A 27337-nucleotide genomic window follows, 5' to 3' on the forward strand; every position below is an offset into this window, starting at 1 on the left:
GGAAGGGGGCGTGAGGAGGCGGCGGCGGCGGCGGCTGTGGCAGCAGCAGCGTGTGTAGGCAGCGGAGAGAAAGAGAAAGAAAGGAAAGAAGAGGGCGGGGGAGTACTCAGAGGAGGAGGCGGGACCGACCGGGCTCCTCACCTCTCGGTAGCGGCGGCGGGCGGCTCGGGAGGCGGCACCGCCCCCTGCCCGCGGACTCTTCAGCGCAGCCGGCCGCCTACCTGCGGACCCCGGGCAGCGGCCGAAGCGACGGGGGCGGACGCGGTGGGCCGGGGTGGCGGTCGAGGCGACCGCCATGGCGTTCCTCAAACTCCGTGACCAGGTAGGTGAGGAGCGGCGGGGCGGGATCGCGCGACGGGGGAGGAAGGAAGGGAGGGCGGCGGGCCAGCGGTGTGGGCCGCCTGGACTCCCGCCCGGCTGGGTGGGTGCGAGGGAGGCGGGGTGCCGCCCCGGGGACTGGCGCGCGGAGACCGGGCCGGGGACCGCGGCCGACCCGCCTGTCAGCTGAGCACCGGCCGTGTGAAGCCCACGTGCAGCTGGGGGGCTCGCCGCGGTCTCCGGTCGCCGCCGCGTGAGGGGCGGGTCCCTTGCTGGCCGCCTCGGCGTCGGCGTCCGTCTCACTGCCGGGTATGCGCCTCCTCTCCTACCAGGTGAGGCTCGGGCCTAACAGGTGGCTTCTCGCTGCGGGGCGGGAGCCGTGCTGGCGGCCGTGACCTTAGGTCACGACCTTGCGCGCCTGTTTGCTTCCCTGGTTAGTTGCAGGCACACTGTCTTGGGGTAAAAGGCGGCAGATTCTGCTTCGAGACTAGTTATTCAGCCTGCAAGTTCCCAGACTTGTTTTCTTTTGACGTCTTGTGCACCATCTTGGTTACTTTTCTTGACTTAGCAAGAGCTGGTCAAAGAATACCTGAAGTGCTGAAAAGAGTAGTGACTGATTTGGACGGAAAATAATTTTGTCTGGGGACGAAATCACAGCTGTATCAGAATGATTTGTACCTCTGAATATGTGGAAAGATGGATAAAAAGACTTTCAGGCGATGCAGAGGCTTCTAAACATTTGTATCTCTTCTTTAAGGAAAGGGAAATGAACGTGTGAAATTTGCCGAGTGGCAGTAGACGTAATAGTGCTGAGAATTTATTTTTGCCATTTGTTTTGTTTTGTACATAAGATATTAGGCAGCTTTGAAGGGGAAGTAACTTGCATATATTGGGAAACTATTCTTAAAGTGAGTACTCCTTTTGTGAAAACAATGGGGGGAAATTGAGATATCTTTAATATCGTCTCTTAGTGACTGTTGTGCCTTAAATTCTGAATCTTGGTATCATCAGTTCCTATTTCATAAGTGAATTTCATTTTCTGTTTAGGCCGTTGGCTTAATTTATGTATCATTAGTTATCAGGAAGGTTTTAGCTGGTGTTAACATCCTCAGGCATGATACTTTGAAAATCTCTACTGTTCAGTGAAGTTTGTACATTGTATTTTAGATAATAGAACCGCATTGTTCAAAATCATAGCCACTAGCCTACATGTGGCAACTTAAATTTTAATAATTAAAATCAAATAAAAGTGCTCAGTAGCCACATGTGGTTATTGACTATGGAATTGGACAGCACAAATACGGAACATTTTTATCATCAGAAAGTTCTATGGGACAGGACTGTTAAAAAAACAACATGTAACACAACTAATTCCTGCTAATTTCTATATAGTCAACTCACATATTTTTAAAGGTGTAAAACTCAAGATCTGGAATCTTTAATCTTTATCAGTCTAATGGCACTTTGTGCTTCCATTAGTAATAGTTGAGGTAATGATTGATTTTTGTTTTGTTTCTAGTCCTACACTTTTGAAAAAGTTATTTTTGCAATTTGGATCATAGTGTGCATTAGGAATTTGGTGAACTTTTTGGAGACCATCCCTTTTTATTCACCATCAAGTTTAAGCAGAAGCAAGATTATGGTTTCAATTGGACATAAAATCCAATTGCACTTTTGCATTTGTGTATTTAGGAATTGCAATTATAAAGGAATTGTGAGGCTACTCCAATTTTATATAATATCTATTGATACTCAGTGGTTGCGATGATAATGTAAAATGTCACCTGTAAACTTAAGGATACTTGGGCAAGTTGAGAGGCATGGCTCAGAGAGGGAGGAACATTGAAGTTTACTTCTGAACTACTAAGTAATGGACTCATCTGGTCTCTCTTTTGGAAGACTTTGAGAAATGAGTTTGGTTTGTCTATTTCAAAGGGAATAGCTGCTTTTAGATGTTATCTTGTATGTTGATATTTTATTGACTATTAGAAATGATGATAAAAATGAAATGCAATACAAATAGTATTTTAACCTTTCCTATCTATAGGAAAAGCAGTTCTGCTAGGTGAGTTATTTTATCTGGCAGAAAGGAAGAGAAAATGTGGATAAATACACAGAATTTTAAAGCTGGAAGGTTCTTGATGTAGCATTTAACTCAGTCTGCATTTACACTTGGAATAGGTTATAGTTCAAGCTACTTTTTTCTGTTATTGCCATATTCATCTTGTGTTTTGTTTTCTTTATAGCTCTGTAAATGCAGCCTAATATGTAGAACCTATTAATGGGTAGGAGTTGGTCTTTGTGTATGTGTCAGGTGGGTTCTAGATAAAATATGAAATCAGTGAGTAAACCAATTTGATATCATATCCAACAAGTAATCTGGATAATACAGCTTTCCCCCTTTCTGTGACAACACCTAATACTGGGGTAAGAATAGGATTGAGTTTTCAGTTGAACATAAAATCTAATTGCACCTTTGCATTCATGAATCGGAATTATGAAGTAATTGTGATGCTTCTCTGGTTTTATGTGGTATCTATTAATATTCAGTATAGTAGTAATATGTGAAATGTCACCTGTAAACTTGAGGATACATGGACAAGGACTCAGACTAGTGCACTACTTTTTTTTTTTTTTTTAAGGATTTTATTTATTTGACAGAGACACAGCCAAAGAGAGAACACAAGCAGGAGGAGTGGGAGAGGGAGAAGCAGGCTTCCTGCTGAGCAGGGAGTCCGATGCGGGGCTCAAACCCAGGACCCTGGGATTGTGACCTGAGCCGAAGGCAGATACTTAACGACTGAGCCACCCAGGCTCCCCTACTTTTGTTAATAGGTGAAAATAACTTTTAATTGTAATTGAGGTGAAAATTATTTTTCTGTTTGTAGGACTAGAAACATGAACCTTTCCCTTGATTTCGGCCCCTCCCATTACAGTGTTTATGCAGCCTGAATCTCTGACAGTTGGAGGATTTTATTCAATAGGTATCACATGCAGATTTTTATCTTTACAGTTAGTAAAAATGTAATTGTATGATCACATTTAAATTTTAAAAATTCTATTTTTAGTTTTATTGAGATTATTGATATATAAGGTATACAGTGTGATGATATCATACATGTATATAAAGCAAAATGATTACCACAATGAGATTAGTTGACACTACAGGGGTGCGTGGGTGGTTTAGTCAGGTTGGTTTAGTTGGTTAAGTGTCTGACTCTTGATTTTGGTCAGGTCATGATCTCAGGCTCGTGGGACTGAGCCCCACATCAGTCTCTGTGCTCAGTGCATAGTCTTCTTATCCCTCTCCCTCAGCTCCTTCCCCTGCTCACCTGCATGCAGGCTTGCTCTCTCTCTAACTCTAAAATAAATAAATCTTAAAAAAAAAAATGGGCTAGTTGACACTACCATCCCTTCACACAATTACTGTGTGTGTGTATGTGTGTGTGTGTGTGTGTGTGTAGATAACATTTAAGATCTACTTTAACAACTTTGAAATATATATACACACACACACACACACACACATATATGAAACACAGTATTATTAATTATTGTTACCATGCTGTACATTAGATCCCTGGAACTTACATTTATAGTTGGAAATTTGTACCTTTTGGCCAGTTGCATAATTATATTTTAATTTATCAGCAGTGATTCATAGTATACCCTGATAAGAAAGAAAAGACTGTTCAGGATGTGTAAGGTAACAAACTCACAACTGGAAAGCTAAATGGCAATTGGTACTTGGCTTTAGTATCTAGAAGACAGTAGGGAGTGATGGAGATCATGCTGATAGGAGCAGGTATGTTAGTTACTGCTTAGCTCCAGGATATTGGTGCTCTGCAGGTGTGCCTAGTATTTTTAGAACTCCAGTTTTCTTTAGGTAGTTAGAGATCCAGATATTTATGAGAAATCTCTCTATAAATGTTGGCAAGTTGGTAGTTAACCATTGATAAAAATTTAAAGCTGTAGTTTTACATAGGGGTGAGCAGAGGACCGGTTTGTAATCACAAGTTTAGCTTATCTTCAGAAAATGAACTACAAAATAAGATTTCTATTTTATTTATTTTTTAAGAGATTTATTTATTTGAGAGAGAGAGTGAGAACTCACACTTGAGTGGGAGGAGGCACAGAGGGAAAGAATCTCAACCAGACTCCCAGCTGAGCTCAAAAGAGGGCTCGATCTCACGATCCTGAGCCAAAGTTAGGCGCCTGACTGAGCCACCTAGGTGCCCCAAGATTCCTATCTTAAAAGAACAGTTTTCTTTCATATAAAGTAGTCAAAAATGGTTTTAAAGTTAGGAAAATTGAGATATAAAAAATTGAGATACAATTTATATACCGTAAAAGTGTACAATTCAAGTCAAAGCTAATGTGAGAAAGAACAAAGCTAGAGGTATCACAATCCCAGATTTCAAGATATACTACAGAGCTGTAATAATCAAAACAGTATAGTACGGGCACAAAAGTAGATATATAGATTAATGGAATAGAATAAAGAGCCCAGAAAAAAGAAAACAAATACATGTTTATTTGGTCAGTTAACCTATGACAAAGGAGGAAGGAATATACAATGGGGAAAAGACAGTCTTTAGTAATTAAGTGGTACTGGAAAACTAGATAACTACATGCAATATAGTAAATAGTGCTGGAAAAACTAGATAACTACATGCAAAAGAGTAAACTGGACCACTTTCTAACACAATACACCAAATAAACTCAGTAGATTAAAGACCTAAATGTAAGACCTGAAACCATAAAACTAGAAGAAAATATAGACAGTAGTATCTTTGACATTGACCTTGGCAGCATTTTTCTAAATGTGTTCCGCAAGCAGGAGAAACAAAAAAAGTAAAAATTTAAAAAACAAAAAAAGTAAAAATTGTTTACAAAAAGTAAACAATAAGGATTACACCAAAATAGAAAGCTTTGCACTGTGAAGGAAGTCCATGGACGAAACAAAAAAGCAACCTACTGAGTGGGAGAAGATATTTTCAAGTGATATATCTGGTAAGGAGTTAATATCTAAAATATATGAAGAATTTATAGAACTCGGCACTGGTGGGGGGGATAATAATCTGATTAAAAAATGGACAGAGGACAGTTTTCCAAATAATACATTTTTCCAAATAAGATGGCCAGCAGACATGGAAAGATGCTCAACAACACTTATCATCAGGGAAATACAAATAAAAAAACGTGAGCTATCAGCTAACACCTCTCAGAGTGGCTAAAATCAAAAGGAGAAGAAATAACAGTTATTGGTGAGGATGTGGAAAAAAAGGAACCCTGGTGCACTGTTGGTGGGAATGCAAATGGGTGCAGCAACTTGGGAAACAATATAGAGGTTCATCAAAAAATTAAAAATAGAAAAACCATAGCATCCGGTAATGCTATTGGATGTTTACCTAAAGAAAAAAACGGTAATTCAAAAGGGGATCTGCACCTCCATATTTATTGAAGCATTATTTACAGTAGCCAAGATTTGGAAGCAATGCAAGTATTTATCAGTAGATGGATAAAGATGTTGCACACAGAGAGGAATATTAGTCAGTCACGAAAAAGATGATCTTGCCATTTACTGCAACATGGTTATATCTTAGAGGTCACTATGCTAAGTAAAATAAGTCAGCAAAAGACAAATACTGTATGATTTCATTTACATGTGACTTCTTAAGAAAAAACAAAAAGAGCTGAGACAGTCCCATAAGTAACTGGTTGTTGCCTGAGGGGAGATGTGGGGGGGGATGGGCAAACAGGGATGAAGAAAGGGTACAAGCTTCCAGTTATGGAATAAATTATAGGGATTTTGTTTCAGCATAAGGAATATAGACAGTGGTAGTATAATAGCAGTATATGGTGACAGATGGTAGCTACACTTGTGATAGTAGCATAATGAGTTGTTGAAGTGCTATGTTGTATACCTGAAACCAGTGTAACATTGTGTGTCATCGACACTTCAATTAAAAAAAAATTCAATAAATAACATCTCCAGAAATGTGTGCAATTCAGTAGTTTTTGGTATATTCACAAAGTTGTACAACCATTACCGCTATGTGATTCCAAAACATTTCTGTCCTTTCAAAAAGCAAATGGCGTCACTCCCCATTTCCCCCAGTCCCCACCCCTTCCCCCTCCGAGTCCCTGGTGAGCACTAATCTCTGTCTCTGTGAATTTGCCTGTTCTGGATAATGATATAAATGTAATTCTACAGTATGTGACTTTTTGTGTCTTCTTTCACTTAATGTAATCTTAAGGTTCATCCATTCATGTAGCATGAATCAGTTAATTTATAAACTTTATATCATGTTTGTTTCTTCTAAAGAAATTTCCTACACTTTTATGCTGTTTTTATTGCTTTTTATATGCAAATCTATAATCTGGGATGTCTGTTTCTATTTTCTGAGTTGGTTTTAAAACTGGAGCTAGACTTTGTTTGCAGTAGTACTAGAGGATAGTAGTTTTTTTTTTTTAATATTTTATTTATTTATTTGACAGATCACAAGTAGGCAGAGAGGCAGGCAGAGAGAGGAGGAGGAAGTGAGCCTGATGCGGGGCTCAATCCCAGGACCCAGAGATCATGTCCTGAGCCGAAGGCAAAGGCTTCAAACCACTGAGTCACCCAGGCACCCCAAGGATAGTAGTTTTTACATCTAGGTTACTTTTTTTGTGTGTAGGAGCTGTCTTTGTGTTCTCTTCTGGGTTAATGGTTATTAGGTAAAGGTTTTGATAAGTTGAAGGTTGATTTTTTTTTTTTTTTGGAACAGTTTTGGCATATATCAGTAAGTAATTATTGAATGAATGAGAATAATTTGACTGCTATTTTGGATAGTTAGCTCTCACTTGATCAAGTATCCATTAAGGTTAGAGCATTATTTGACTTTTCAGTAGAAAAACAATAAGTGATCCTTGAAAAATCTTATAATTAGGAATACAGAATATACAGAATGCCTGAAAAACATTTATGCTCGGATATTCAGGTATTCTATATTAAGTGTTGCCTTGCTTTCTGTTGGAGGCTGTGGGACGCACAAGGGTACAGTAGTCACTATCTCTGTCCTTAAAAATCTTATTGGTTAGGAAAAGACAAAAGATACATAAAGGCACAGTATCTGATACACTCACCTGAAAAGGTTTATAGAGGTTGAAGAAAAACATATGGAGTGTATTATTTAGAAATGTATCTAACATAGTTAAAAAATAAGTGTGTCTTGTGTTTACTGATTTCTTTTTGTGCCTTGTATAATACAGTGTAGAACATGTAAAGATGTAGAACATAAAAAATGTGTATAACATACTTCACAATTCAGAAAGGAATAGATGATATGATTGTAGGCAGAGGGAAACTTCATGGCAGGGGAGATAGTTGGAGGTTCACAGGAAGGGTTTTTTTTTTTTTTTTTTTTTTTTAGGAAGGATTTGTTGAAAGCAAACAGTTGTGTAGGAAAGCAACAAGAAAGAAATAAAAAGGAAGCCAAAACAAAGAGAATGGTATATCTGTGCTGCAGTGAGGAGATAAACCTTATTGGTATGTGTAGTTGGAAAGTATAGGAGATAGATTAGCTCAATTAACAGTGACTACATTATGAAGTACTTTGAATATAAGGCTAGGAAGTTTGTACTTTGACTGGAAGGTGTTGGGAAGTTGTTACAGATGAGTTACTTGATCTAGGGTCTGTGAAGTGCTTTTTTGGAGGAATGTGCATACATCTACTTAAGAGACTTCGTAACATCTGTTAGATCTTCTGAGGAGTCCATGACACCCAAAAGTTAAATAACTGCTATATTATAGGTTTTAGAAGAGTGAATTACAGAAGACAAACAACAGGAACACTGGAGACCAGTTAGGGGGCTACTGCTATAATTCAGAACAGATGTAAAACATTTTAGTGCAAGTCAAGTACATTAAGTACTAAGCAGGAGTTTGAATGGAAATGAGTGCATCTTTAAAGGATCCTCATAGCTGTGTTAATGGCTCACTTAAGTGTACAACTGAGAGTGTCCTTTATTTATATGGCAGTTGACAATTTTTTTTTTTTGCTGCATAGTCCCACTAGGGTAAATTAAATATGAAAAAATAGTTAAACATTGATAATTCAAGTAGTTAGACTTGGATTATATTAGGTTTTCCAGCATTTTATCTTTTTCCCTTTTTATTTTCCAGTCTAGTGTAAAATTTATATTCAGTGAATGCACTCTACCTGGGTTAAAGTGAGTTGCTCCTGGAGGAAGTTTTGTGCCTGGAGAGAATAGTTGAGGGTTAAGTCTTTTTGTTCTGGACAATGTAGTCTATGGATAATTCACATTAAACACACACAGTGATACTGAATCACAGAGTTATACAGTACTTTTCATTCAAAGCAAAAATTAATGAAATATTCAGTTACTTAAACTAGTAATGTTTTAAAGTGTAACAGTACATCGCACATATGATGATTAAAGTTCTCAAATACTTTAAATTTAATTTCTGCTGCTACTCCCTAGTCCCAGTTCTTAGTTAAGTGATTTATCCACCTTCCTTATGTGCTACTGATTTTTTTTTTAAGATTTTATTTATTTATTTGACAGAGAGAGAGATCACAAGTAGGCAGAGAGGCAGGCAGAGAGGGAGAGGGGAAGCAGGCTCCCCGCTGAGCAGAAAGCCCGATGAGGGGCTCGATCCCAGGACCCTGAGATCATGACCTGAGCCGAAGGCAGAGGCTTTAACCCACTGAGCCACCCAGGCGCCCCTGTGCTACTGATTTTTCAAAAAGGATTCTTCTGTGTGTATACTAATTGCCATGCAAAACTAAGTCTGAATAGAATTACTACTCCCACAGCTTTAGTGGAAAGTTCACTTTTGCCTAGTAAATTTAAGTTCAAATTCTTAATTGGTGATGGTTTATTTAAATTTATTATAAGCTTAAAGGTATATCTTTTCTACTCTTAAGGATTTGCGGCCGCAGATAATGTTAAAACATACAGTATGGGACAGTTGAGGAAAATCAGGAAGCAGTTGCTTATGAAACATTTACTTGTTCCAGCACCTAGAGAGTTATTATGCTTCAGTACTACATTTAGCTTTATTTCTTTTTACCTAAGGTACCAAACCCCTGTCCCCAAACTTTTGTATCTTATAAGTGTAAATTAGTCTGGAGTGGCAGCCTTTTCTCTTGTATCAGTTTCTGTATTAAAAAGTTTGATAGCTTTTTCTTTTTTAAATAGCTTTGCTGTAATATAATTCACACATCAATTTAAATTATACAGTTCAGTGATTTTTAGTATATTCACAGAGCTGTGTAAGTATCACCTCAGTCAATTTTAGATCATTTTATAATGCTGAAAAGAAACTTCTTACCCCTAAGCCATTATTCCCTCAAACCCCCATCATTCCTAGCCCTAAACAAGTACTAATTACTTTTTGTTTCTATATATTTGTCACATATTTTATGTAGCATGTTTGAAAGGCTCATCTGTACTGTAGCATGTATCAATATTCTTACTGCCGGATAATGTAGTATTACATTGAATCATACCACATTTTATCTGTCCATTCAACAGTTGATAGGTGTTTGGATTATTTTTGCTTTTTGGCTAGTAGGAATAATACTGCTACGAACATTTGTGTACAAGTTTTTGTGTAGGCATAAGTTTTCATTTCTCTTGGGTAGGAGTGGACTAGTTGGGTCATACAGAAACTCTGTATTTAGCCTTAATTTTAACGAACTGTTAGTCCATTTTCCAGAGTGGCTGTACCACTTCATATCCCACCAGCAGTACATGAGAGTTTGTTAACACTTACTATTATCTTTTTTTCCATTACTGTCATCCTAGTATGTGTGAAGTGGTATCTGCTTGTGGTTTTGATTTGCATTTCCCAATGGCTAATAATGTTGGGCATCTTTTCATCAGATCTTTTGCCCATTTAAAAAAATTGGGCTAATTGTCTTTTTATTATTGGGTTGTAGTGCTTTAGATATTTTAGCTACCAGTTCCTTATCAAATACGTGTTTTACAAATATATCTCCCATTTCTTCTTTCTTGCTAGTTATTTTTGAAGGGCAAAACTTTTAATTATGGAGTACAATTTGTCATTGATTTATAGGGTTTTGACTAGGGGCCTGTGTGGATAGGGCATGCAAGCAGTTGGCATGAGGGTGAGATTAATTCCGTTTTGGATATATTGCAGTCCTAGTGGGACAGTTATAGGAGGCAGTTAAATGAGAGGCTGGGTTCAGAGAAAAGTGTTTTTGCTGGTAATTGAGGTGAATGAGGTCTTTAATGAGAAAAGTTCATGGCTAAGGAGAATATAGTGGAGAATATGGAGTGAGTGGAGGAAAGGAAGCCTGTGAAGCTACCAGAGTTAGGAAGAGAGTCAGGGTAGACTATTCATAGACCAGAGGAGGGAAGAATTTCCCAAGTTGTACCTATGTTATGTTCTCCTAGACACAAAGGCTCAGTTTTTTCATCACCTTTTAGCTTTCTTTTTCTCTAGCACATTGTTGTAAACTTCCCATGGAGATGTTTTTCCTATTTGCCCCAATTTCTTTACTTCCTTTGCCAATAATTCCCAAGTTGGGCATACATCGATATCCGTTGGCCGGCTTTAATATAGGATTTTGGAGTCCTGTTAGACATGCTGGATGAGGATCACCTGGGGTAGTGTCCCAGAATCTGTATTTTAATACCTTTTAAGGTAAAGAGTGGTTTGCTCTTCACGAAGCCTGTTTACTTTTTTCTTGGATCCCAACTGACTTATATATTCCAGCCTCTCTTGGATTTGGGAATGGCCATATGATTGAGATCCGGCCATAGGAAATTAAGCAGAAGTGTTGAGTGTTTCTTCACCCCTGGCAAATGCAAACTTTCCTTGAACAATCCTCTCTTCTCTCTTCTCCTCTCTCCTGCTGGCTGGGTGTTGTCTGCCAAAGCAACTTTGGAAATGATGGGTCCAAGAGAGCTGAACTTCTGTCAGCCTGGGTCATCTCCAGCCTCTTCATGCCCACAGCTGATCATTAACATGGATTTTTGGACTTCATGTAAGCATGAAATAAAAATAAACTATTATGTCACACTTTGGGATTTATCTATTATAACATCCATTGTTACTTTAATCTATATAACTCCTTAGTTTATTATCCAGAATCTGTTTTGGGATCCATTGTCCTTGGTTTGTACTATTTTATATTTTAAAACTCATTTATATGGTAAGTTAGTCTTTAGCTGTTAACTTCAGGCCTTATACATAAATATTGTGTTTTCTTTGTAAAAATTTTCATGGAAATTATTATAATTAACATCCTGATTATTTTATTATAATACAAACATTTGTATGCCTGATACCAGCTGGTCCTTGATACTAGGGATACACATGTGTATAAAACATTGCCTCTGTCTTCTAGTATGGGATAAGATGGAATTAGATAAGGCAAGTATCTTACATATGCTTTGAAAGCATGAGGAGAGAAATGGCTGATTGAACCCAATGGTGGAGTTGGGGATCCTTGAAGTTTATTTTAATGGGATTTTTTTTTAACCCATCTTCATTTGTAATCTTGTGCTCTCTCCTCCTCGGTGGATAAGAGCTGTATACAGCCTGTGTAAAATATCCTTTTAGAGGAGAAAAAAATACAAGTGCGTTTTTGGTAGATTTGTGTTACATGTGGGTATTTTGTTTTAGTGCGTATTTTTTCTTAACATCTACCACCAAGAAAGAAGAGAATGCTTTATGTAGGGGAACTGCAGATCTTAGTCCTGATACAGATCATATTGTTAAACTTTTCCTTTTGTTAACTAAGGTTTTTTGTTGTTTTTTGTTTTGTTTTATTTTTAAATAAATATTACATGTTTTCATTTTTCCTTTTGAGGGAACTTTTGGATTAGAAATGGTGAAAGTCAGAAAGAACCTATCTGCTGTTAGTATTGTATTCTTATTAGTGTAAATTGGGGAAAAGTCAGATAATTCACACAGGACTTTGAAAGATTTTGTGTGTGTGTGTCTGTGTAAACAGGTAAACAAGAGCCTTCTGTTTTGACTAGTTCTCTGAATGGTGAGAGGCTTCCTCCACTTCTTGAAAGCTTACATGCTAGTCAGTGTGGAGTTCCAGACTGTTGCATTGGGTCATGCCGAGAGTGAGGAGAGTGTCCCTGGGAGAACTAAAAACAACCAGGCAAGTGACAGCCACATCCTGAAGAAAGGGAGTTGAACTTGACGATTAAAAACAGCTGGCTTTTAGGGGATCTAAAAGTAAACTGCAGCATCCAGGAATGAGCAGTGGAGTTGAAACCAGGTGAATAGATCAGAATAGCAAGTATAGTATAGTGTTTGATCCAATAAGTAGCCTAATCCAGGGTGTAGGCAGGTAGTTAGAAACTGGCATGTCCGTGAGAGCTTGAATGATTCATATAGTGAAGATATCTGGAATCAAGAAATTTCAATAGATGAGGCCAAGGGACTATAACCTTTCAGACCTTCTCATTTGGTACTGTGGCAGGGACAGTGAGAAGGAACCTGGTTGGAGTATTTCCCAATTTAGAATCTAGTCAAGAGGTGTAAATGAAATACAGTATAGATGTACTATAGAAATGCCCTGGAAGATTGTATATATGTTAAATAATGGTTAATGCACTCATTTAATAATGAGCAACTTCTCTGTTTTAATGAAACTTATGGTAAATTGTTTTAAATACAGAATTTATTAGTAAAACAAATTATCCTTCAGCTTATCTTTTACCATAAAGCTGAATTTCTATATATTACCTTCATTTAAGCTTAGATATACAGACTGCTTAACTATTACAGATGCTTAGTAACACATGGATTATTTTGGATGTCTTGGTGTGTTCTTGGTTTTAGAAGCTCTGAATGTTTTAGCTATAGAATTATTGCTTTTGAAATGTCACTAATCGGGGCGCCTGGGTGGCTCAGTGGGTTAAAGCCTCTTCCTTTGGCTTAGGTCATGATCCCAGGGTTCTGGGATCTAGCCCTGCATGGGGCTCTCTGCTTCCGCGGGGAGCCTGCTTCCTCTTCTCTCTTTGCCTGCCTCTCTGCCTACTTGTGATCTCTGTCAAATAAACAAATAAAAAAAAAGTCACTAATTAAACTATTTGTGTTTTCTTTTCCTCACTAGCAATTTCTACCTTCTAAGACTTCTTTTGGACTGTAAGATTCTATTATGAAGTCAAACGAGCTTTTTACCTGCTCATCTTGTAGTTTCTTCAGCATCTTGCAGCTACAGTTTTGAACATGGAATTTCTTTTCTCTGACCCCAGCTTCTTTCATTACTGGTTCTCCCACTTCCTCAGCCACAGTGAACCTGAGCTTTGCTGTGTTGGAATCTACTTTACCTAGTCTGCTAGGTATAGTTTGGCCACAAACTGGCCTCTTGAGAAGCCTGACTTTCTGATTTGAGCAGTACTGGCTAGGGTAGTGTTTTCTGAAACATGGGACAACTTTTACTCCTGGTGTTTTTCTTGAGATTTTTTTTGTGGGTGACCTGTCTACTTTGATTACTGGATGTTGACTGATATTTCCTTGCTTCCGGTCCCGACTCCTGAGTATAGACCTGTATCCTGCTTCATTCTCACTTTCCTCTGGCCTATTCAAGAGTCTCCTGGCTCACTTCATTGCAGCCTTTCCTTTTTACCATTCTGTGGGTTTCATTTCGTCCTATTTAACACCCTCTCTCTTCCCCTCAGCCATCACCCATCTCTACCGTCTTTCAACTTTCTTTCATGTGTTTTCTGCCGTCACCTTTTTTTTTTTTTTTTTTTACTCCTTTTGACCCAATCTCTTGCCCCTCAATGCCTATCTTACACACAGTCTCTTCCCTTTCATCTTAGTGTTCTGCCTCTTGAAACTTGTCCATTTTCCCACTCCCACACCTTTCTTAGGCTGGACCCTTTTTTCAGCAAGCTTTGTTTCTCAGTGGGAACTTTCCCTGCTGTTCCTTCCCTTAGTGCCATTATGTCAGTTTTATATCCTATCTGTTTTCTACTCTTGTCTTTACCCCTAACACTACCCTTTCAGCTTATAGCTCCTTATAGCTCCATTCTTTCTTGCAGCTTTGTCAGGCAAGAGAAGCAAATGACTTAAATAAAAATGTGAAGTAAATAATAGTGAATGTCACCAAACATGGATATGGCAAACAATTATGATAATTAAATGTCTGAAATGGTGGAGTATGTACTTTTAATTCTGGCTCATTAGTTTTTTGGTCACTTCAGAAAGAAGCCCTATAACCAGCAGTCACCCTATTCCTTTTTAGTCTCCCCTGGCCCACCTTTCCCTCAGCCTAATCTAGGCATCCACTAATCTGCTTTCTGTTTCTGTGCATTTGCTTATTCTGGACACTTCATGTAAATGGAATCATAAAATATGTAATCTCTTATGACTGACTTCTTTCATTTAAAAGGTTTTAGAGTTTTATTCATACTGTAGTTATGTGTCAGAACTTCATTTCTTTTTATTGCTATATTGGGTTGTTTCTACTTTCTGAATAAAATAAAATGGGCTTGGGGATATCTTCATTGAATTGTGGGAATTGTGAGAATGTTGAAAAAAGTGTCTAGTATGTAGTAGTTGCTCAATAAATGCTCACTTATCCAAACAATTTAAACTCCTGTATTCCCTTGACTTTTCAGTCAACCTATAGATTACTTCTACAATATTTATTCTCTTGTTTCAGCTCTGGGACCACTAAAAAATTGGTTAAGGAAGTAATGAAACCAAGTTGAATATATTCCAGTTTTCTGATGTCTAACTTCGGCTGCACCTTCAAGTCTGTTTGATCCTTACCATTCCTTTTCTGTACCCATTAATATTTAATTTCTACCTTCTCCATTTTAACATGTAGTTGTGTCTCCTAATTTACTAAAAAAAGAGAAGTCTGCCTACCCATGTAATCTTTCTTATTGATCTCTTTCCTTACTGCAAATTATTTATTGTACACTTTGCTTTATTCCTGTTATCTTTTTTTCCTTATTTTGACTGAGAGAAATGAATATACTTTTTTTCTTAGAGCATTTTTCTGCTGTAATCCTAATCATACCTTCATCTGAGATTTAGATGTATTATTTCTTATTTTTATTTTTTCATATTGTTACACTTATCTCATATATTGTTATATATTGGTGCCTGGAGGAACACTACCTATTAATCAAGATTCTAATACTCACAGTGGGCAAAAACCAGATAAGCAACACCCACTGCAGGATTCAACCTTAACAAAGCTTATTTCTGTTTGGGTATGCCATATATTGCAATGTAACTTTTAAAATACTGCTTACTTCAGTGTGAAGTACTAAATCAGGGTTGTTTGAGTTGAATTTTTTTATTACGATAGTGAAAACATTTTCCTTTTCATTGTTCTGTGTTAAGGCTAGGTATATGTAATATATTTTTTTAAAGATTTCATTTATTTATTTCTTTGATCAAGAGCACAACAGGGGGAGCAGCAGGCAGAGGGAGAGGGAGAAGCATACTCCCCACTGAGCAGGGAGCCCCCATGCAGGGCTCAATCCCCAGGAGCCCAGGATCATGACTTGAGCCTAAGGCAGCTGCTTAACTGCCTGAGCCACCCAGGTGCCCCTATATGTAACATTTTCTAAAAAATGTATCCTTTTTTTATTATCCTGGGAGACAGAAATCTAACCCACCCTTCAGGTAGTCATCTTTCTGAACCACATTGATTCTAAAATGTGCTCAGTCTGTATAGTTTTCATTGGTTCCACATTCCTATGCCACCCTGTCAGAAAATCTTCCTTTTTACCCAATTCAGTTCTCTCCAGCTATAATTTAGTCATTTTCCATTGTATTGTCTACAATAAGGATCCTGTATAGACCTTTCAAGTTGGATTCAGGGAGCTTTCAATTGGTTAGACAAGTAGCTCCTTTTTTTTCTTTAACAGTTTATTAAGGTGTAATTTACACATTATAAAATTACTCTGTTTTAAGAGCACAAGCCAATTATTTTAGTAAATTTAAGGAATTTTGTACTCAGCACCACCCTCCAGTTTTAGAACATTTCTGTTACCCAAAAAGATAACCTATTTTGGAAAAACCTCGATTCTCCTCCTATGTGTTGCTCTCTTATTGACACATTCCTACCACACTCATCATACTTCTACACCTAACAGCTGTTCTACAGTTCAACTTAATTTTGACACAGTTGACCTGGCGATAGCATCAGATCCCACAGGTTAAGGGCTTAGTCCTAGGAGACTGTCCTCCCTCCTTTCCCTACCCTTGCAGGTCCAGGTGCTTTTGACTGACTGGCTATAAATGAGAAGTTCCCAAATAATTCATAGAACGCAAAGAAACTTTCTGTTAACTAGATTACTGGTTTAGTACAAAAGGCTACAACTAAGGAATGGCCAAATGGAAGAGATACATAGGGCAAGGTATGTAGGATGGGACATTGAGCCTCTGTGCTCTGTGGGTGTGCCACTTTCCCCAGATCTTCATGTGTTCACCAACCTAGAAGCTAAGCTGTCTGAACCCCTTCCTTTTGGGTTTTTGTGGAGGCTTCATTATATAGGCACGATTGATTAAATCATTGATTGTTGCTGATTGAACCCCAGCCCCTCTTTACTCCCCAGAAATCAGGCCTAGGAGTGGGGATGAGGGTGGGACTGAAAGTTTCAACCCTGTGATCACTCTAGTTGGTTATTTTTAGGCAGTTTCCCAAAGTTGCCTTATTAACATAATGAAAGACACCTATGGCTCACATCATAGGAAAGTCCAGTTCTCTGCCAGAAGAGGGGGATGAACACCAAATACATATTTCTTATTAAAAATCACAATATTTCAATACTTCATACCCGTTTTGCAGTCACTCCTTTTCCACCTTCAGCCCCAGGCAGTAACTGACTAGTAGTCTGTTTCCATGATATGGCATTTTAAAACATTTTATATAAGTGGAATCATATGTTCATTTTTGTTTGGCATCTTTCATTTTGGGGTTCATTCATGTTGTAGCATGTATATTAATTCTTCATTGCTCACTAGTAAGCCATTGTATGGCTATACCACAATATTTTGTTTATCCATTCACAAGTTGTTAGAAATTTGAATTGTTTCTGATTTTTGGCTATCATGAATAAAGTTGTGATGACTATTCATACATAAATCTTTGTATACACATATGTTTCAGCTTCTTTTGGGAAGATTCATAGAATTAGAATTGCTGGTCATATTGTAAGGCAATGTTTAATGTGTTAAGAACAGTCCTTAAACTATATAATCCCTATTGTGTATTGCTGGATTTGGCTTGCTCATACTTTGTTGAGAGTTTTTTTATCTTTATTCTTTGGAGTTGTTGACTTCATAAAATGAATTAAGATGTGCTCTCTCTTTTTTAGAAGAGTTTGTGAGGGATTGATATTATTTCTTCTTTAAATATTTGATAGAATTTGGCTATGAAGCTATGTAGGCAAGGACTTTTTCTTTGTGGTAAGATGTTAAATTTCTAATTCAGTTTCTTCACTTGTTATAAGTCTATTCAGATTTTTTATTTTCTTTTGACTTGATAATTTGTGTCTTTTAGGGAATTTGTTCATTTTACCTAACTTGTTGGCATAAAGATGTTCATAGAGTTTCTTTATAAAACTGTTAATTTCTCTGAGGTTAATAATGCTGTATCCCTTTTCATTCTTGATTTTGCCAATTTGTCTTCATTCTTTTTTCCTGGTGAATCTAGCTCAATTTTATTGGTCTTTCCAAAAAAACAATTTTTGGTTTTGATTTTTCTCAATTTTTCTTTTTTCTGTGGTATTGATTCCCCCCTTATAATTTATTTCCTTCTGCTTGCTTTGGGTTTAGTTTGCTTTATTACTAAATTAAGATGGAAGCTTACTTAAGGTCTAGAATATTGTTTATGCAGCTATGAATTTCCATTTAAGCACTGTATTAGATATCCTATAAGTTTTGATGGGTTTTGTTTTTGTTTTCATTCATCCTAGAATATTCTAAGTTCTCTTGAGATTTTTGTCTTTGACCCATAGGTTATTTAGAAGGGTCTTTGATATCCAGACATTTGTGGATTTCCCACTTTTTTTTCTTTCTAATTTAATTTCATTGTGATTGAGGAACATTTTTTGTATTCTTTATATCATTTCATTTTTTTTCTCCCCCCACATGTTTTTTAAGTTTTTAAAAAAATTATTATTAGATAATTAGACACAGAGAGAGAAAGTGTGTGCTAGTGAGGGCAGAGTCAGAGGGAAAGGGAGAAGCAGACTCTCTGCTGAGCAGGGAGCCCAGTGCAGGGCTCTGTCCCAGGACCCTGGGATCATACCTGAGCCCAAGGCAGACGCTTAACTGACTGAGCCACCCTGGCGCCCCTCCTGTATTTTTTTTAAAAAAGATTTTATTTATATGATAGAGAATGAGAGGGAGACATTTTGCAAGCCCATGAGCAGGTAGAGGGAGAAGAAGCAGATTCCCCACTGAGTATAGAGCCTGACATGGGGTACCAGGTCCCTGAGATCATGACCTGAGCCAGTCAGATGCTTAACCTACTGAGCTACCCAGGCACCCCTTCCCCTCATTTTTATAACAGTTCAACTCAAGAAATTCAACATTGTTATTTGAATTATAATCCACACCAGAATAATGAGTAAGATATGTTACATATTTTTATTTAAAAATTTTTTTATTATTGAAGTATAGTTGATATACAGTGTTTTACTAGTTTCAGGTATACAGCTTTGTGATTTAACAGTTCTATAAGTAACTGAGTGCTCAGCATGTTAAGTGTGGTTATCATCTGTCACCATACAACATTATTACGGTATTATTGACTATATTCCCTATATGTATTTTTCATCTCTTTGACTTCTTTTATAACTGGAAGTTTTTACCTCTTAATCCTCTTCACTGATTTTGCCCATCCCCCCATTCCCTTTGCCTTTGTCATTCACCAATTCTCTGTGTTCCTGAATCTGTTTCTGTTTTTTGTTTGTTTGAGATTCCACATATAATGAAATTATAGTATTTGTCTTTCTCTGTTTGACTTGTTTCATTTAGCATAACACACTCTAGGTCCAGTCTGTGTTGTTCCAAATGACAAGATCTCATTCCTTTTTATGGCCAAGTAATATTCCATTTTGTGTATATATGCCATCTTTTTTATCCATTCTGTCAGTAGACAGCTAGGTTATTTCTATATCTTGGCTGTTATAAATAATGCAGCAGTAAACACCGAGGTGCATATTTCTTTTCAGATTTGTGCTTTCATTTTGGGGGAGTAAATAACCAGTAATGGAATCCTGTGGTATTTCTATTTTAATTTTTTGAGGAACCTCCATCCTCTTTTCCACAGTGGCTCTACCAATTTGCATTTTTTTTTAAAGATTTTATTTATTTATTTGACAGACAGAGATCATAAGTAGGCAGAGAGGCAGGCAGAGAGAGAGGAGGAAGCAGGCTCTCTGCTGAGCAGAGAGCCCAATGCGGGGCTGGATCCCAGGAGCCTGGGATCATGACCTGAGCTGAAGGCAGAGGCTTTAACCCACTGAGCCACCCAGGCGCCCCCCAATTTGCATTTCTACAGGTAGTGCATCAGGGTTCCCTTTTTTTTCCACATCCTTGCCAACACTTGCTATTTATTGTCTTTTTGATAGTAGCCATTCTGACTGGTATGAGATCATATCTCAATGTGGTTTTGATTTTCACTTTAGTTCTTTTAATTTGAGATTTGTTTTAAGGCCTAGCATATAGTGTATTGTAGAGGATATTCTGTGCATGCTTGAAAAGAATGTGAATTCTGTTGTTGCTGGGTAGAGTCTTCCACATGTGTCAGTGAGGTTAAGTTAGTTAATAGTGTTGTTTAAATTCAGTATTGTTGCTGATTTCCTGTTTACTTTGTTCTCTCCATCATTGAGGGTGGGGTATTGAAGTCTCTTAATTGTCTGTTTAATTGTCTTTTCCCCCTTTCATTTCTTTCATTTATTGCTTCCCTTACTTTGGGTTGTTTTTTTAGGTGAGTATGTTTATATTCATTATATCTTCTTGTTGAATTGATGCTTTTAATACCCCTTTTTGTCTTGAGTAATTTTTTTTTTTTTTTACTTAATGGTCTGTTTTGTCAGACATTTATAGAGGTACTTCAATTCTCTGTTGTTACTGTTTACCTGTTACATCTTTTTCTGTACTTTCTACCTATTTGTGCCTTTAAATTTAAAGTGTCCCTTGTGGGTAACGTATAGCTGGGTATTGCCTTTTTATCCAGTCCAAGAAATATGTCTCTCTAATGGACTTTTTAATCCTCTCCTGTTTGACACTGTTTTTGAAATGGGTTTCCATCTCCCATTTACTTTTTGGTTTTTGTACATCTCATGTCTTTTTTGTTCCTCTGTTCCTCTTTTATTACCTTTTGTATTTTCTTTTTACCATTTACCATATTTTGACTTTTTAAAATTATACATTTCCTAGTGTTTTTTTCTGGAGAATACAGTATCCATCAGAATTTATCACAGTCTACTTCAGATTGATACTAATAATCCTCCAGTATAGCTCCATTTCCTTTTCTCTCCTTTGTGCTATTTTTATATATATTATGTTCATTTATGTAATAAACTGAACAGTACAGTATTTTAGTTGCTTTAAATAATGTATGTCTTTTTTTTTTTTTTTTTTTTGAGAGAGAGTGTCTGTGTATGTGGGGTGGGGTTCAGGAGGGAGAGGCAGAGGGAGAGGGAGAGGGAGAGAGAGAATCTTAAGCAGGCTCCATGCCCAGCTCAGAGTTGACTCAGGGCTCAGTCTCACAACCTTGATATCATGACCTGAACTGAAATTAAGAGTTGATGCTAAATTGACTGAGCCACCAGGTGCCCCAGTGATGTATATCTTTTAAAGAAGAGAAGAAAGGAGAAGGATATTTATAGTTTTTTGTGTTAACCAACATGTTTACCATTTCCAGTCTCTTCTCTGTTTCCTTTTGTGGATTTGAGTTACCTTCCAGTATCATTTCCTTCCTCCAGTGTAGCTTCATTCCCTTTTTCCTTTTTGTGCTATTATTGTCATATATATTACATCTTTATATGTTATAAACTTAACAGTACAATTTTATAATTGTTTTATGCAAGTACCTTTCCAAGCCAAGGGAAAAGTAAAAAAATTATCTCTTTATTGTTGTTTTTCTGTTATCTATAATTATCTTTGTCAGTGTTAATTTTTTCATTTGGATTCCAGTTGCTATCTGGTATTATTACTACTTTTCATCCTGAATAACTTCCTTTAGTATTTGGCTGACATCTCTATCTTTCAAATAATACATGCCAAGATTAGTGAGCCCCCTCCCATCTTTTCAATTGGGAATTCATATGCCGTATGATCTTTTACATTGGTGTTAGTTGAGTGAGGATTGAGAAAGGTTGGCGGGAGATCGGGCCGGGAGAAAGTATGTAGGGGGCAATTCCTAGAGTATCTTGTGTTCTCAACTATGGGATTTGAAGCTTATAACTGTGGGGAGCAATCATTGAAAGATTTTTATATAGAGTTCTTTCATCAGATTTGAGCTTTGAGGAAAGGATTTTGCAAAGACTGGTTTCTGAATGCTTTTTTAAAGGAAGGTAAATTTGCTCTTTTCTCTGGAATCCCTTCTTCATTATTTTGAGCAATTAAAAGTTGTTTAGATCCATGTAGCTACTTCCTTGCAGGCATAAAATATTTACAGAGTTGTGTCAGAGTGATAATTAGTTATATAGAGTGGAAACCATGCCAGTGGCCTGTGAAGTTTGTGAAACAACAGTTTGAGAACCACTGTTACAGGATGAACAGACTGCTTACCGTTTTTGTATATGGAATGGAGTGTATATTGAAACATTCAAACATCTTGGGGCATCTGACCTTTTTTTTTCCTTTTAGTCTTAAAGGCTGGGTGTACATACGTTTTACTTGTTTTGGTATGACAGAAGTGTTTGATTTTTTTCTTATTTGGTACTCACAGACTTTTTTTTTAACCATACAAAGGATACACACACACACAACCCCTGTGTTTTGTGGTTTTCATTTGTACTTGTTAGGAAAAGTTAAACAGCAGAAGACTTATTTATTCTAGGTTTAGGCTATGAGTTCTTTACAGAAGAATAAAGTGAAAAGAAAAGTATATCCCCATCTCTAGTCTTGTCAGATTCTGTTGGAAACAGTGCATGTTATTGTCAGTCTGTCAATGTTTTCACCTTTGAGTAATTTCTGTGGGAGATGACCTTGTTTCTGGACTATTCTAAGTTTCTGCTGTTGGTTGTATGAATGCAGGAGCTCTTTTTTTCCTCATTAAATCATTAAATGATTTTCCTCATAAAGTCATTCAACTCTACAATTTTCAAGAGTTTAACATCGTGTTTTCATTTAACTAATGGAAGTTAGAATTTAAACTGTAAGGAAACCTGCCTATTTAGTCTTGAGCTTAAAATTTCCCAAGAGTGAGGGCCACATAGTTTTATCCAGCACCGTCACATAACAAGGAGTTTAGGCATTTAATTATGTCACAAGCTTTTCAAATACTAGCATGCAAAAATAACATTTTTACCTAGCACATTCGATACTTTGATAATATCTCTACTAATGTTGGTGAGAATGCAGGAAATTGGTCCCATTATACTGTTTGATTTCCCTATAGCACTCTCTGAAGTAATTATATTTGTTTATATTTCATGGTGTGTCTCTCTCTACTGGAATGTGAGCTCAGAGAGGGTAGGAATCATATCTTATTTAACGTGGTATCCCCATCACCTATAATAATGCTTTGCATCTGATGGCATTCAGATAATTGCTAGATGAATAAAAAATTCTGATTAGGTGTATGTGAAATGGAATGCTGGTAGTATATTTTTAAAGAGCAGCATCTCCAGTTATTTTGAAGTATACTCCCAAAGCTGAGTATCTTCCTTCCCTGATGTGCAGTAATGTGCATAAAATACAGAAAATACATGTGTATCTTTATTGAAAGATCATTGTTAGAAGCTTCCTTCATTCTTGAAATTGGAAACCTGCGACTAAGTCCCCTAGGAGGAAGAATTTAGTTCAGTACTATTTTCCAAATATTGTTTGCAAGTAAGACTCAGAATGGACAGTTCCTTTCCATCATCAAATGTTTAAGTTTAGGAAGGTGAGAACATAGAGCTAAAATGGAATTTATTCCCTTTTTTAAAAATGGGAAAAAAGAAGGCAAGGACAGGTTTCCTAGATGATTTTTCTCTAAAACAGTGATTCTCAGGGCATGGTGGGGGTATTTTACAATGACTGAAGACATTTTTGATTGTTATAACTGGAGAGGGGGAAAGGATCTGGCATCTGTTGGATAGAGGCCAGGGTACTGCTAAATGTCCTACAAGGAACAGGACATCCACCCCCAACAAAGAATCATCTGTTCTGAAATGTCAGTACTACACTACAGAGGTTGAGAAGCCGTTCTCTTAACAGGCTGCTTGGAGAAAGCATTGGTAGTTAACTTGGAGTTTGGCACTTACAGATCTGTGGAGTCTGCATGTTCGTACACCTGCACATACACAGCAGGTTTTGGCCCTGGGCAAAACTGAATGCTTTGTGTAGAGAAAACTGTAGGTGTGGAATTGGCTTTTATATATATAGGAGTTTGATTGTGAGTAACCTAGTTTGGGAGGTCCCTAAGACCACACTCAGGTTCAGTAATTTACTAGGACTCAGGACTCGGCCAAGATTTTATATTTATGGTAATGGTTTATTACAGTGAAAGGATATAGATTAAACCAGGAATGGGAAAAGGCCCATAGAGCAGAGTCCAGGAAAGTTCCAGATAAAAACTTGCAGTTCTTCTCTCTCAGTGGAGTTATGTGGACAGTGCTTATTTCTCCCAGCAACAGTGTATGACAACCTATGTTGAGTATTGCCACTCCATCTGAGCCTTGCGGTCCAGGGATTTCATTGGCGGTCAGTCATGTAGTCTCCAGACCCTTGAGAGGAAAGTTGATACTGCATGGCTTAAAGCCTTTACAATAAATTACATTTTTAGACTATTTGTTGTGGCTCTAGGTTCCCAGGTAAACAAAGACAGTTTTTCCAAACAGGACATTTCAGGGGCTTAGAGGTTGCCTTCTAGAAGCTGGGGAAAAGCCAGATCTTTCTTTGCAAGGTTAAGCCTTTACTGTACACATCGGGCCTGCTTTTTTCTTCTTTCTTTCTTTGAAAACTGCTGTCTGAGTGATTCTTAGAGGCTAGCTTAGGGTGTTCTGTTACTGATAGTTTATACCCAAATTTTGTATCTTAGAGACCTGTTGGTGCACGTAAATCAGTGGTTCTCCAACTGTGCTTCATGAACCCCTGGGAATCTGTGAGAACAAAATTATTCTCATAATTAGAGTAAAATATTCTGTGACCCTTTACTTTGTTAACATTTGCACTAATGGTACAGAAGTGATGGTAAGTAAAACTAGTGATACCGTTTTAGGAATCTCAGCAGTGGCATTAGACTTTCTAGTAGTCTGTATCCTCTACTGCCATGCACTTGTAGTTTAAAAAAAAAAAAAAGGTGCCCATTTCCCTTAATGTTTTTAAGTATAAATTTTATTATGCTGACTTTTGAATCCATATGATAAAATGGGTATGTATTGCACAGGAAAAGCACTCTTGGGATGGAGATGCCATCTGAACTAGGCATTTTTTTCCATGAAGAACTTCTTACTTGAAAGAGCAACTGACAAACTATGGTTTTCCAGACTTGGATATTTGGCAAATATTTTTTTGAAAAGAAACAAAGCAAACTTGTCATTTTGAGGAAAGCAGCTGTCAGTATTTGTTACTCTTGATAAAATTTGAGCTTTCCAGAAAGAAATAAGATTTTGAGAAAATCTGTGTTGTTTACCTTAAGTTTAGCAACATCACAGTACTTAAAAGACTTCTTAAAATATTGGGAATGATATTAATAAGTGTGACTTTTTTGATATTGTGTATAATGAAATGTGTCAAGGTGTGGAAGACCTGAATAACTCCATGAAGTAGTATTTTTTAAGGACTGATTCATGATGTTATAAAAACTCAGGGGTAAAATATGTATTCAGAGTGCATGGACTTCAATGTGAAAAAGTATGAAAAGTTTATTGATGCAGTTTTATATTTCACATTTTAACTAGTCTTTGAGAAGTTTTTGTAGTATCAAAGGAAGATACCCACAATTATCTGAAAAGGGTTTTAAAATACGCTATTTTCTGTCTAGTTGTAAGTACAGATTTTTTTCATATACTTGAATCAGGGTAATTTATCATAGATTGAATGCAGAAGCAGCTGTGAGAGTCCGGCCATTTTGTGTTGTTAGTCATGAAAGTGATTTGTAAAAATGTAAAGCAGTGCCACTCCTCCCACTAATTTTTAAAACTTGTTTTCATAAAATTATGTATATTGATATGTAATATATTAAGTGCATTAAAATAAATATTTTAACAATTTCTCAGTTTTAATTTCGAGTAGAGTAGACATCATAAATAGCACAAATAAAAAGAAACTCTTTGGGGCCCTCAACAATTTAAATGTGTAAAGGGGTCCTGAGACCAAAATTTTTTTGAGCACATGGCTTCCTGAGATTCATCCTGCAGATACTGTTGAACCTAAGTTTTTGTCTCTTATAGGACTAGGCTACCACGGGCTGGAAGACTTAAATTCCTTGGGCTTCAGTTGAAAGTTCTGGCTTTTTATTTCAATCTGAGTATATTTTTAATGTATAAAATACATAGCGGAATTTTGTATGTGGCTAACAATGTATTTTTCAAGATCAGATGAGTAGAGAATTATACCTGGAAGAATGACCAAAAAAATTGTGGGGAAATGATAAATTATTTTCTGAAAGTTTCTAGGCAATGATTGTAGAAAAAACAATATTGTATGAAAGTCTTAGAGAAAGAAGATCAGGGTTAGCAAACACTTTACATACCCATAAAAAGGGGTTATGATAGGATCATTTTAATTATTGACATGTACTATAGCTTTATCTAATCCTGAAGAAATAATAGGTTTTCTGTTTCTGTAAACACTGAAAGTAAGCTCTGTGGGTTGAGTTAATTGTTGGTAGTTACTAGGGGTGTAATTTCAGGCAACATTTAGGAGAACTTTAACTAAATGGATTTAAACAGATTTTTTTTTTTTTTAAGATTTTATTTATTTATTTGACAGACAGAGATCACAAGTAGGCAGAGAGGCAGGCAGAGAGAGAGGGGGGAAGCAGGCTCCCTGCTGACCAGAGAGCCCGATTTGGAGCCCGACATAGGGCTTCATCCCAGGGCCCTGGGATCATGACCTGAGCTGAAGGCAGAGGCTTGAACCCACTGAGCCACCCAGGTGCCCCAGCTAAATGGATTTAGAGGAAGAGACTTGCCACAGATATTTTTTAACCTATACAGCGTTAATCAGGATTACTTTGATTTAGGATCCTGTCTTGGTTAAACCTTCGTTAGAGGGTAGGTTTGGCTTATGTTTAAGTAAGGCTTTGAGAAGTATCTGCAAAGTCAGTGAGTAAGTACAGTGTGGTCTGCAAAGCTGTACAAGATTCAGAAGAAATCAGGGAGGAAAATTTGTCAGGGATCATATTAAAAACTTAAGGGCAATGAAGGGCAATGATTTTTCTCCCTAGTTATAAATATTTTTGATTTTGCGTATACAATTTTTTGTATGTGGCTTTAGTCCATCCTGGGTTTATGACCCGTAGTCACTACATAGCAAAGATTAAGAACTAGAATATTAGGGAAAGATAGTAATTTGTTTTTTGCTCAAGTCCTAGTCAAATAATACTGAGCATTGATATTTGTATACTTGGATGTTTTTCACTAGCAAAATGTGAGGAAGTTCTACCTTTAAAAAAATCTTGCCTTGAGAAAAGATTTTTCTAATCAGTATACTTTTTTGGAAACATTTAAATAGATACAGTTTTTTTTTTTTTTTAAGACTTATTTATTTATTTATTTGGCAGACAGAGGTCACAAGTAGGGAGAGAGGCAGGCAGAGAGAGAAGGGGAAGCAGAGAGCCCAACTCGGGGCTCGATCTGAGGACCCTTGGATCATGACCCGAGC

The 27337-nt window shown here is 37.2% G+C and overlaps 1 protein-coding gene across 6 annotated transcripts in view; it reads left to right on the forward strand.

The window, feature by feature from the left end:
- Positions 1–212: 212 nt before the first annotated feature.
- ANKRD28 (ankyrin repeat domain 28) overlaps positions 213–27337 on the forward strand; it is a 205317-nt gene continuing 178192 nt past the window's right edge. For 2 of the 6 annotated variants that reach the window (XM_032332459.1, XM_032332505.1), the window contains exons 1-2: positions 213–322; positions 11232–11339. In XM_032332459.1, the coding sequence (XP_032188350.1) occupies positions 11338–11339 (2 nt within the window). In that variant the 5' untranslated portion in view covers positions 213–322; positions 11232–11337. Of the gene's footprint in view, positions 323–566; positions 651–11231; positions 11340–27337 lie in introns of those variants that run through there. The other 4 variants (XM_032332487.1, XM_032332466.1, XM_032332477.1 and 1 more) reach the window with 4 other exon arrangements.

Source organism: Mustela erminea, chromosome 1, assembly GCF_009829155.1.
Source record: "Mustela erminea isolate mMusErm1 chromosome 1, mMusErm1.Pri, whole genome shotgun sequence".
NCBI lineage: Eukaryota > Metazoa > Chordata > Mammalia > Carnivora > Mustelidae > Mustela > Mustela erminea.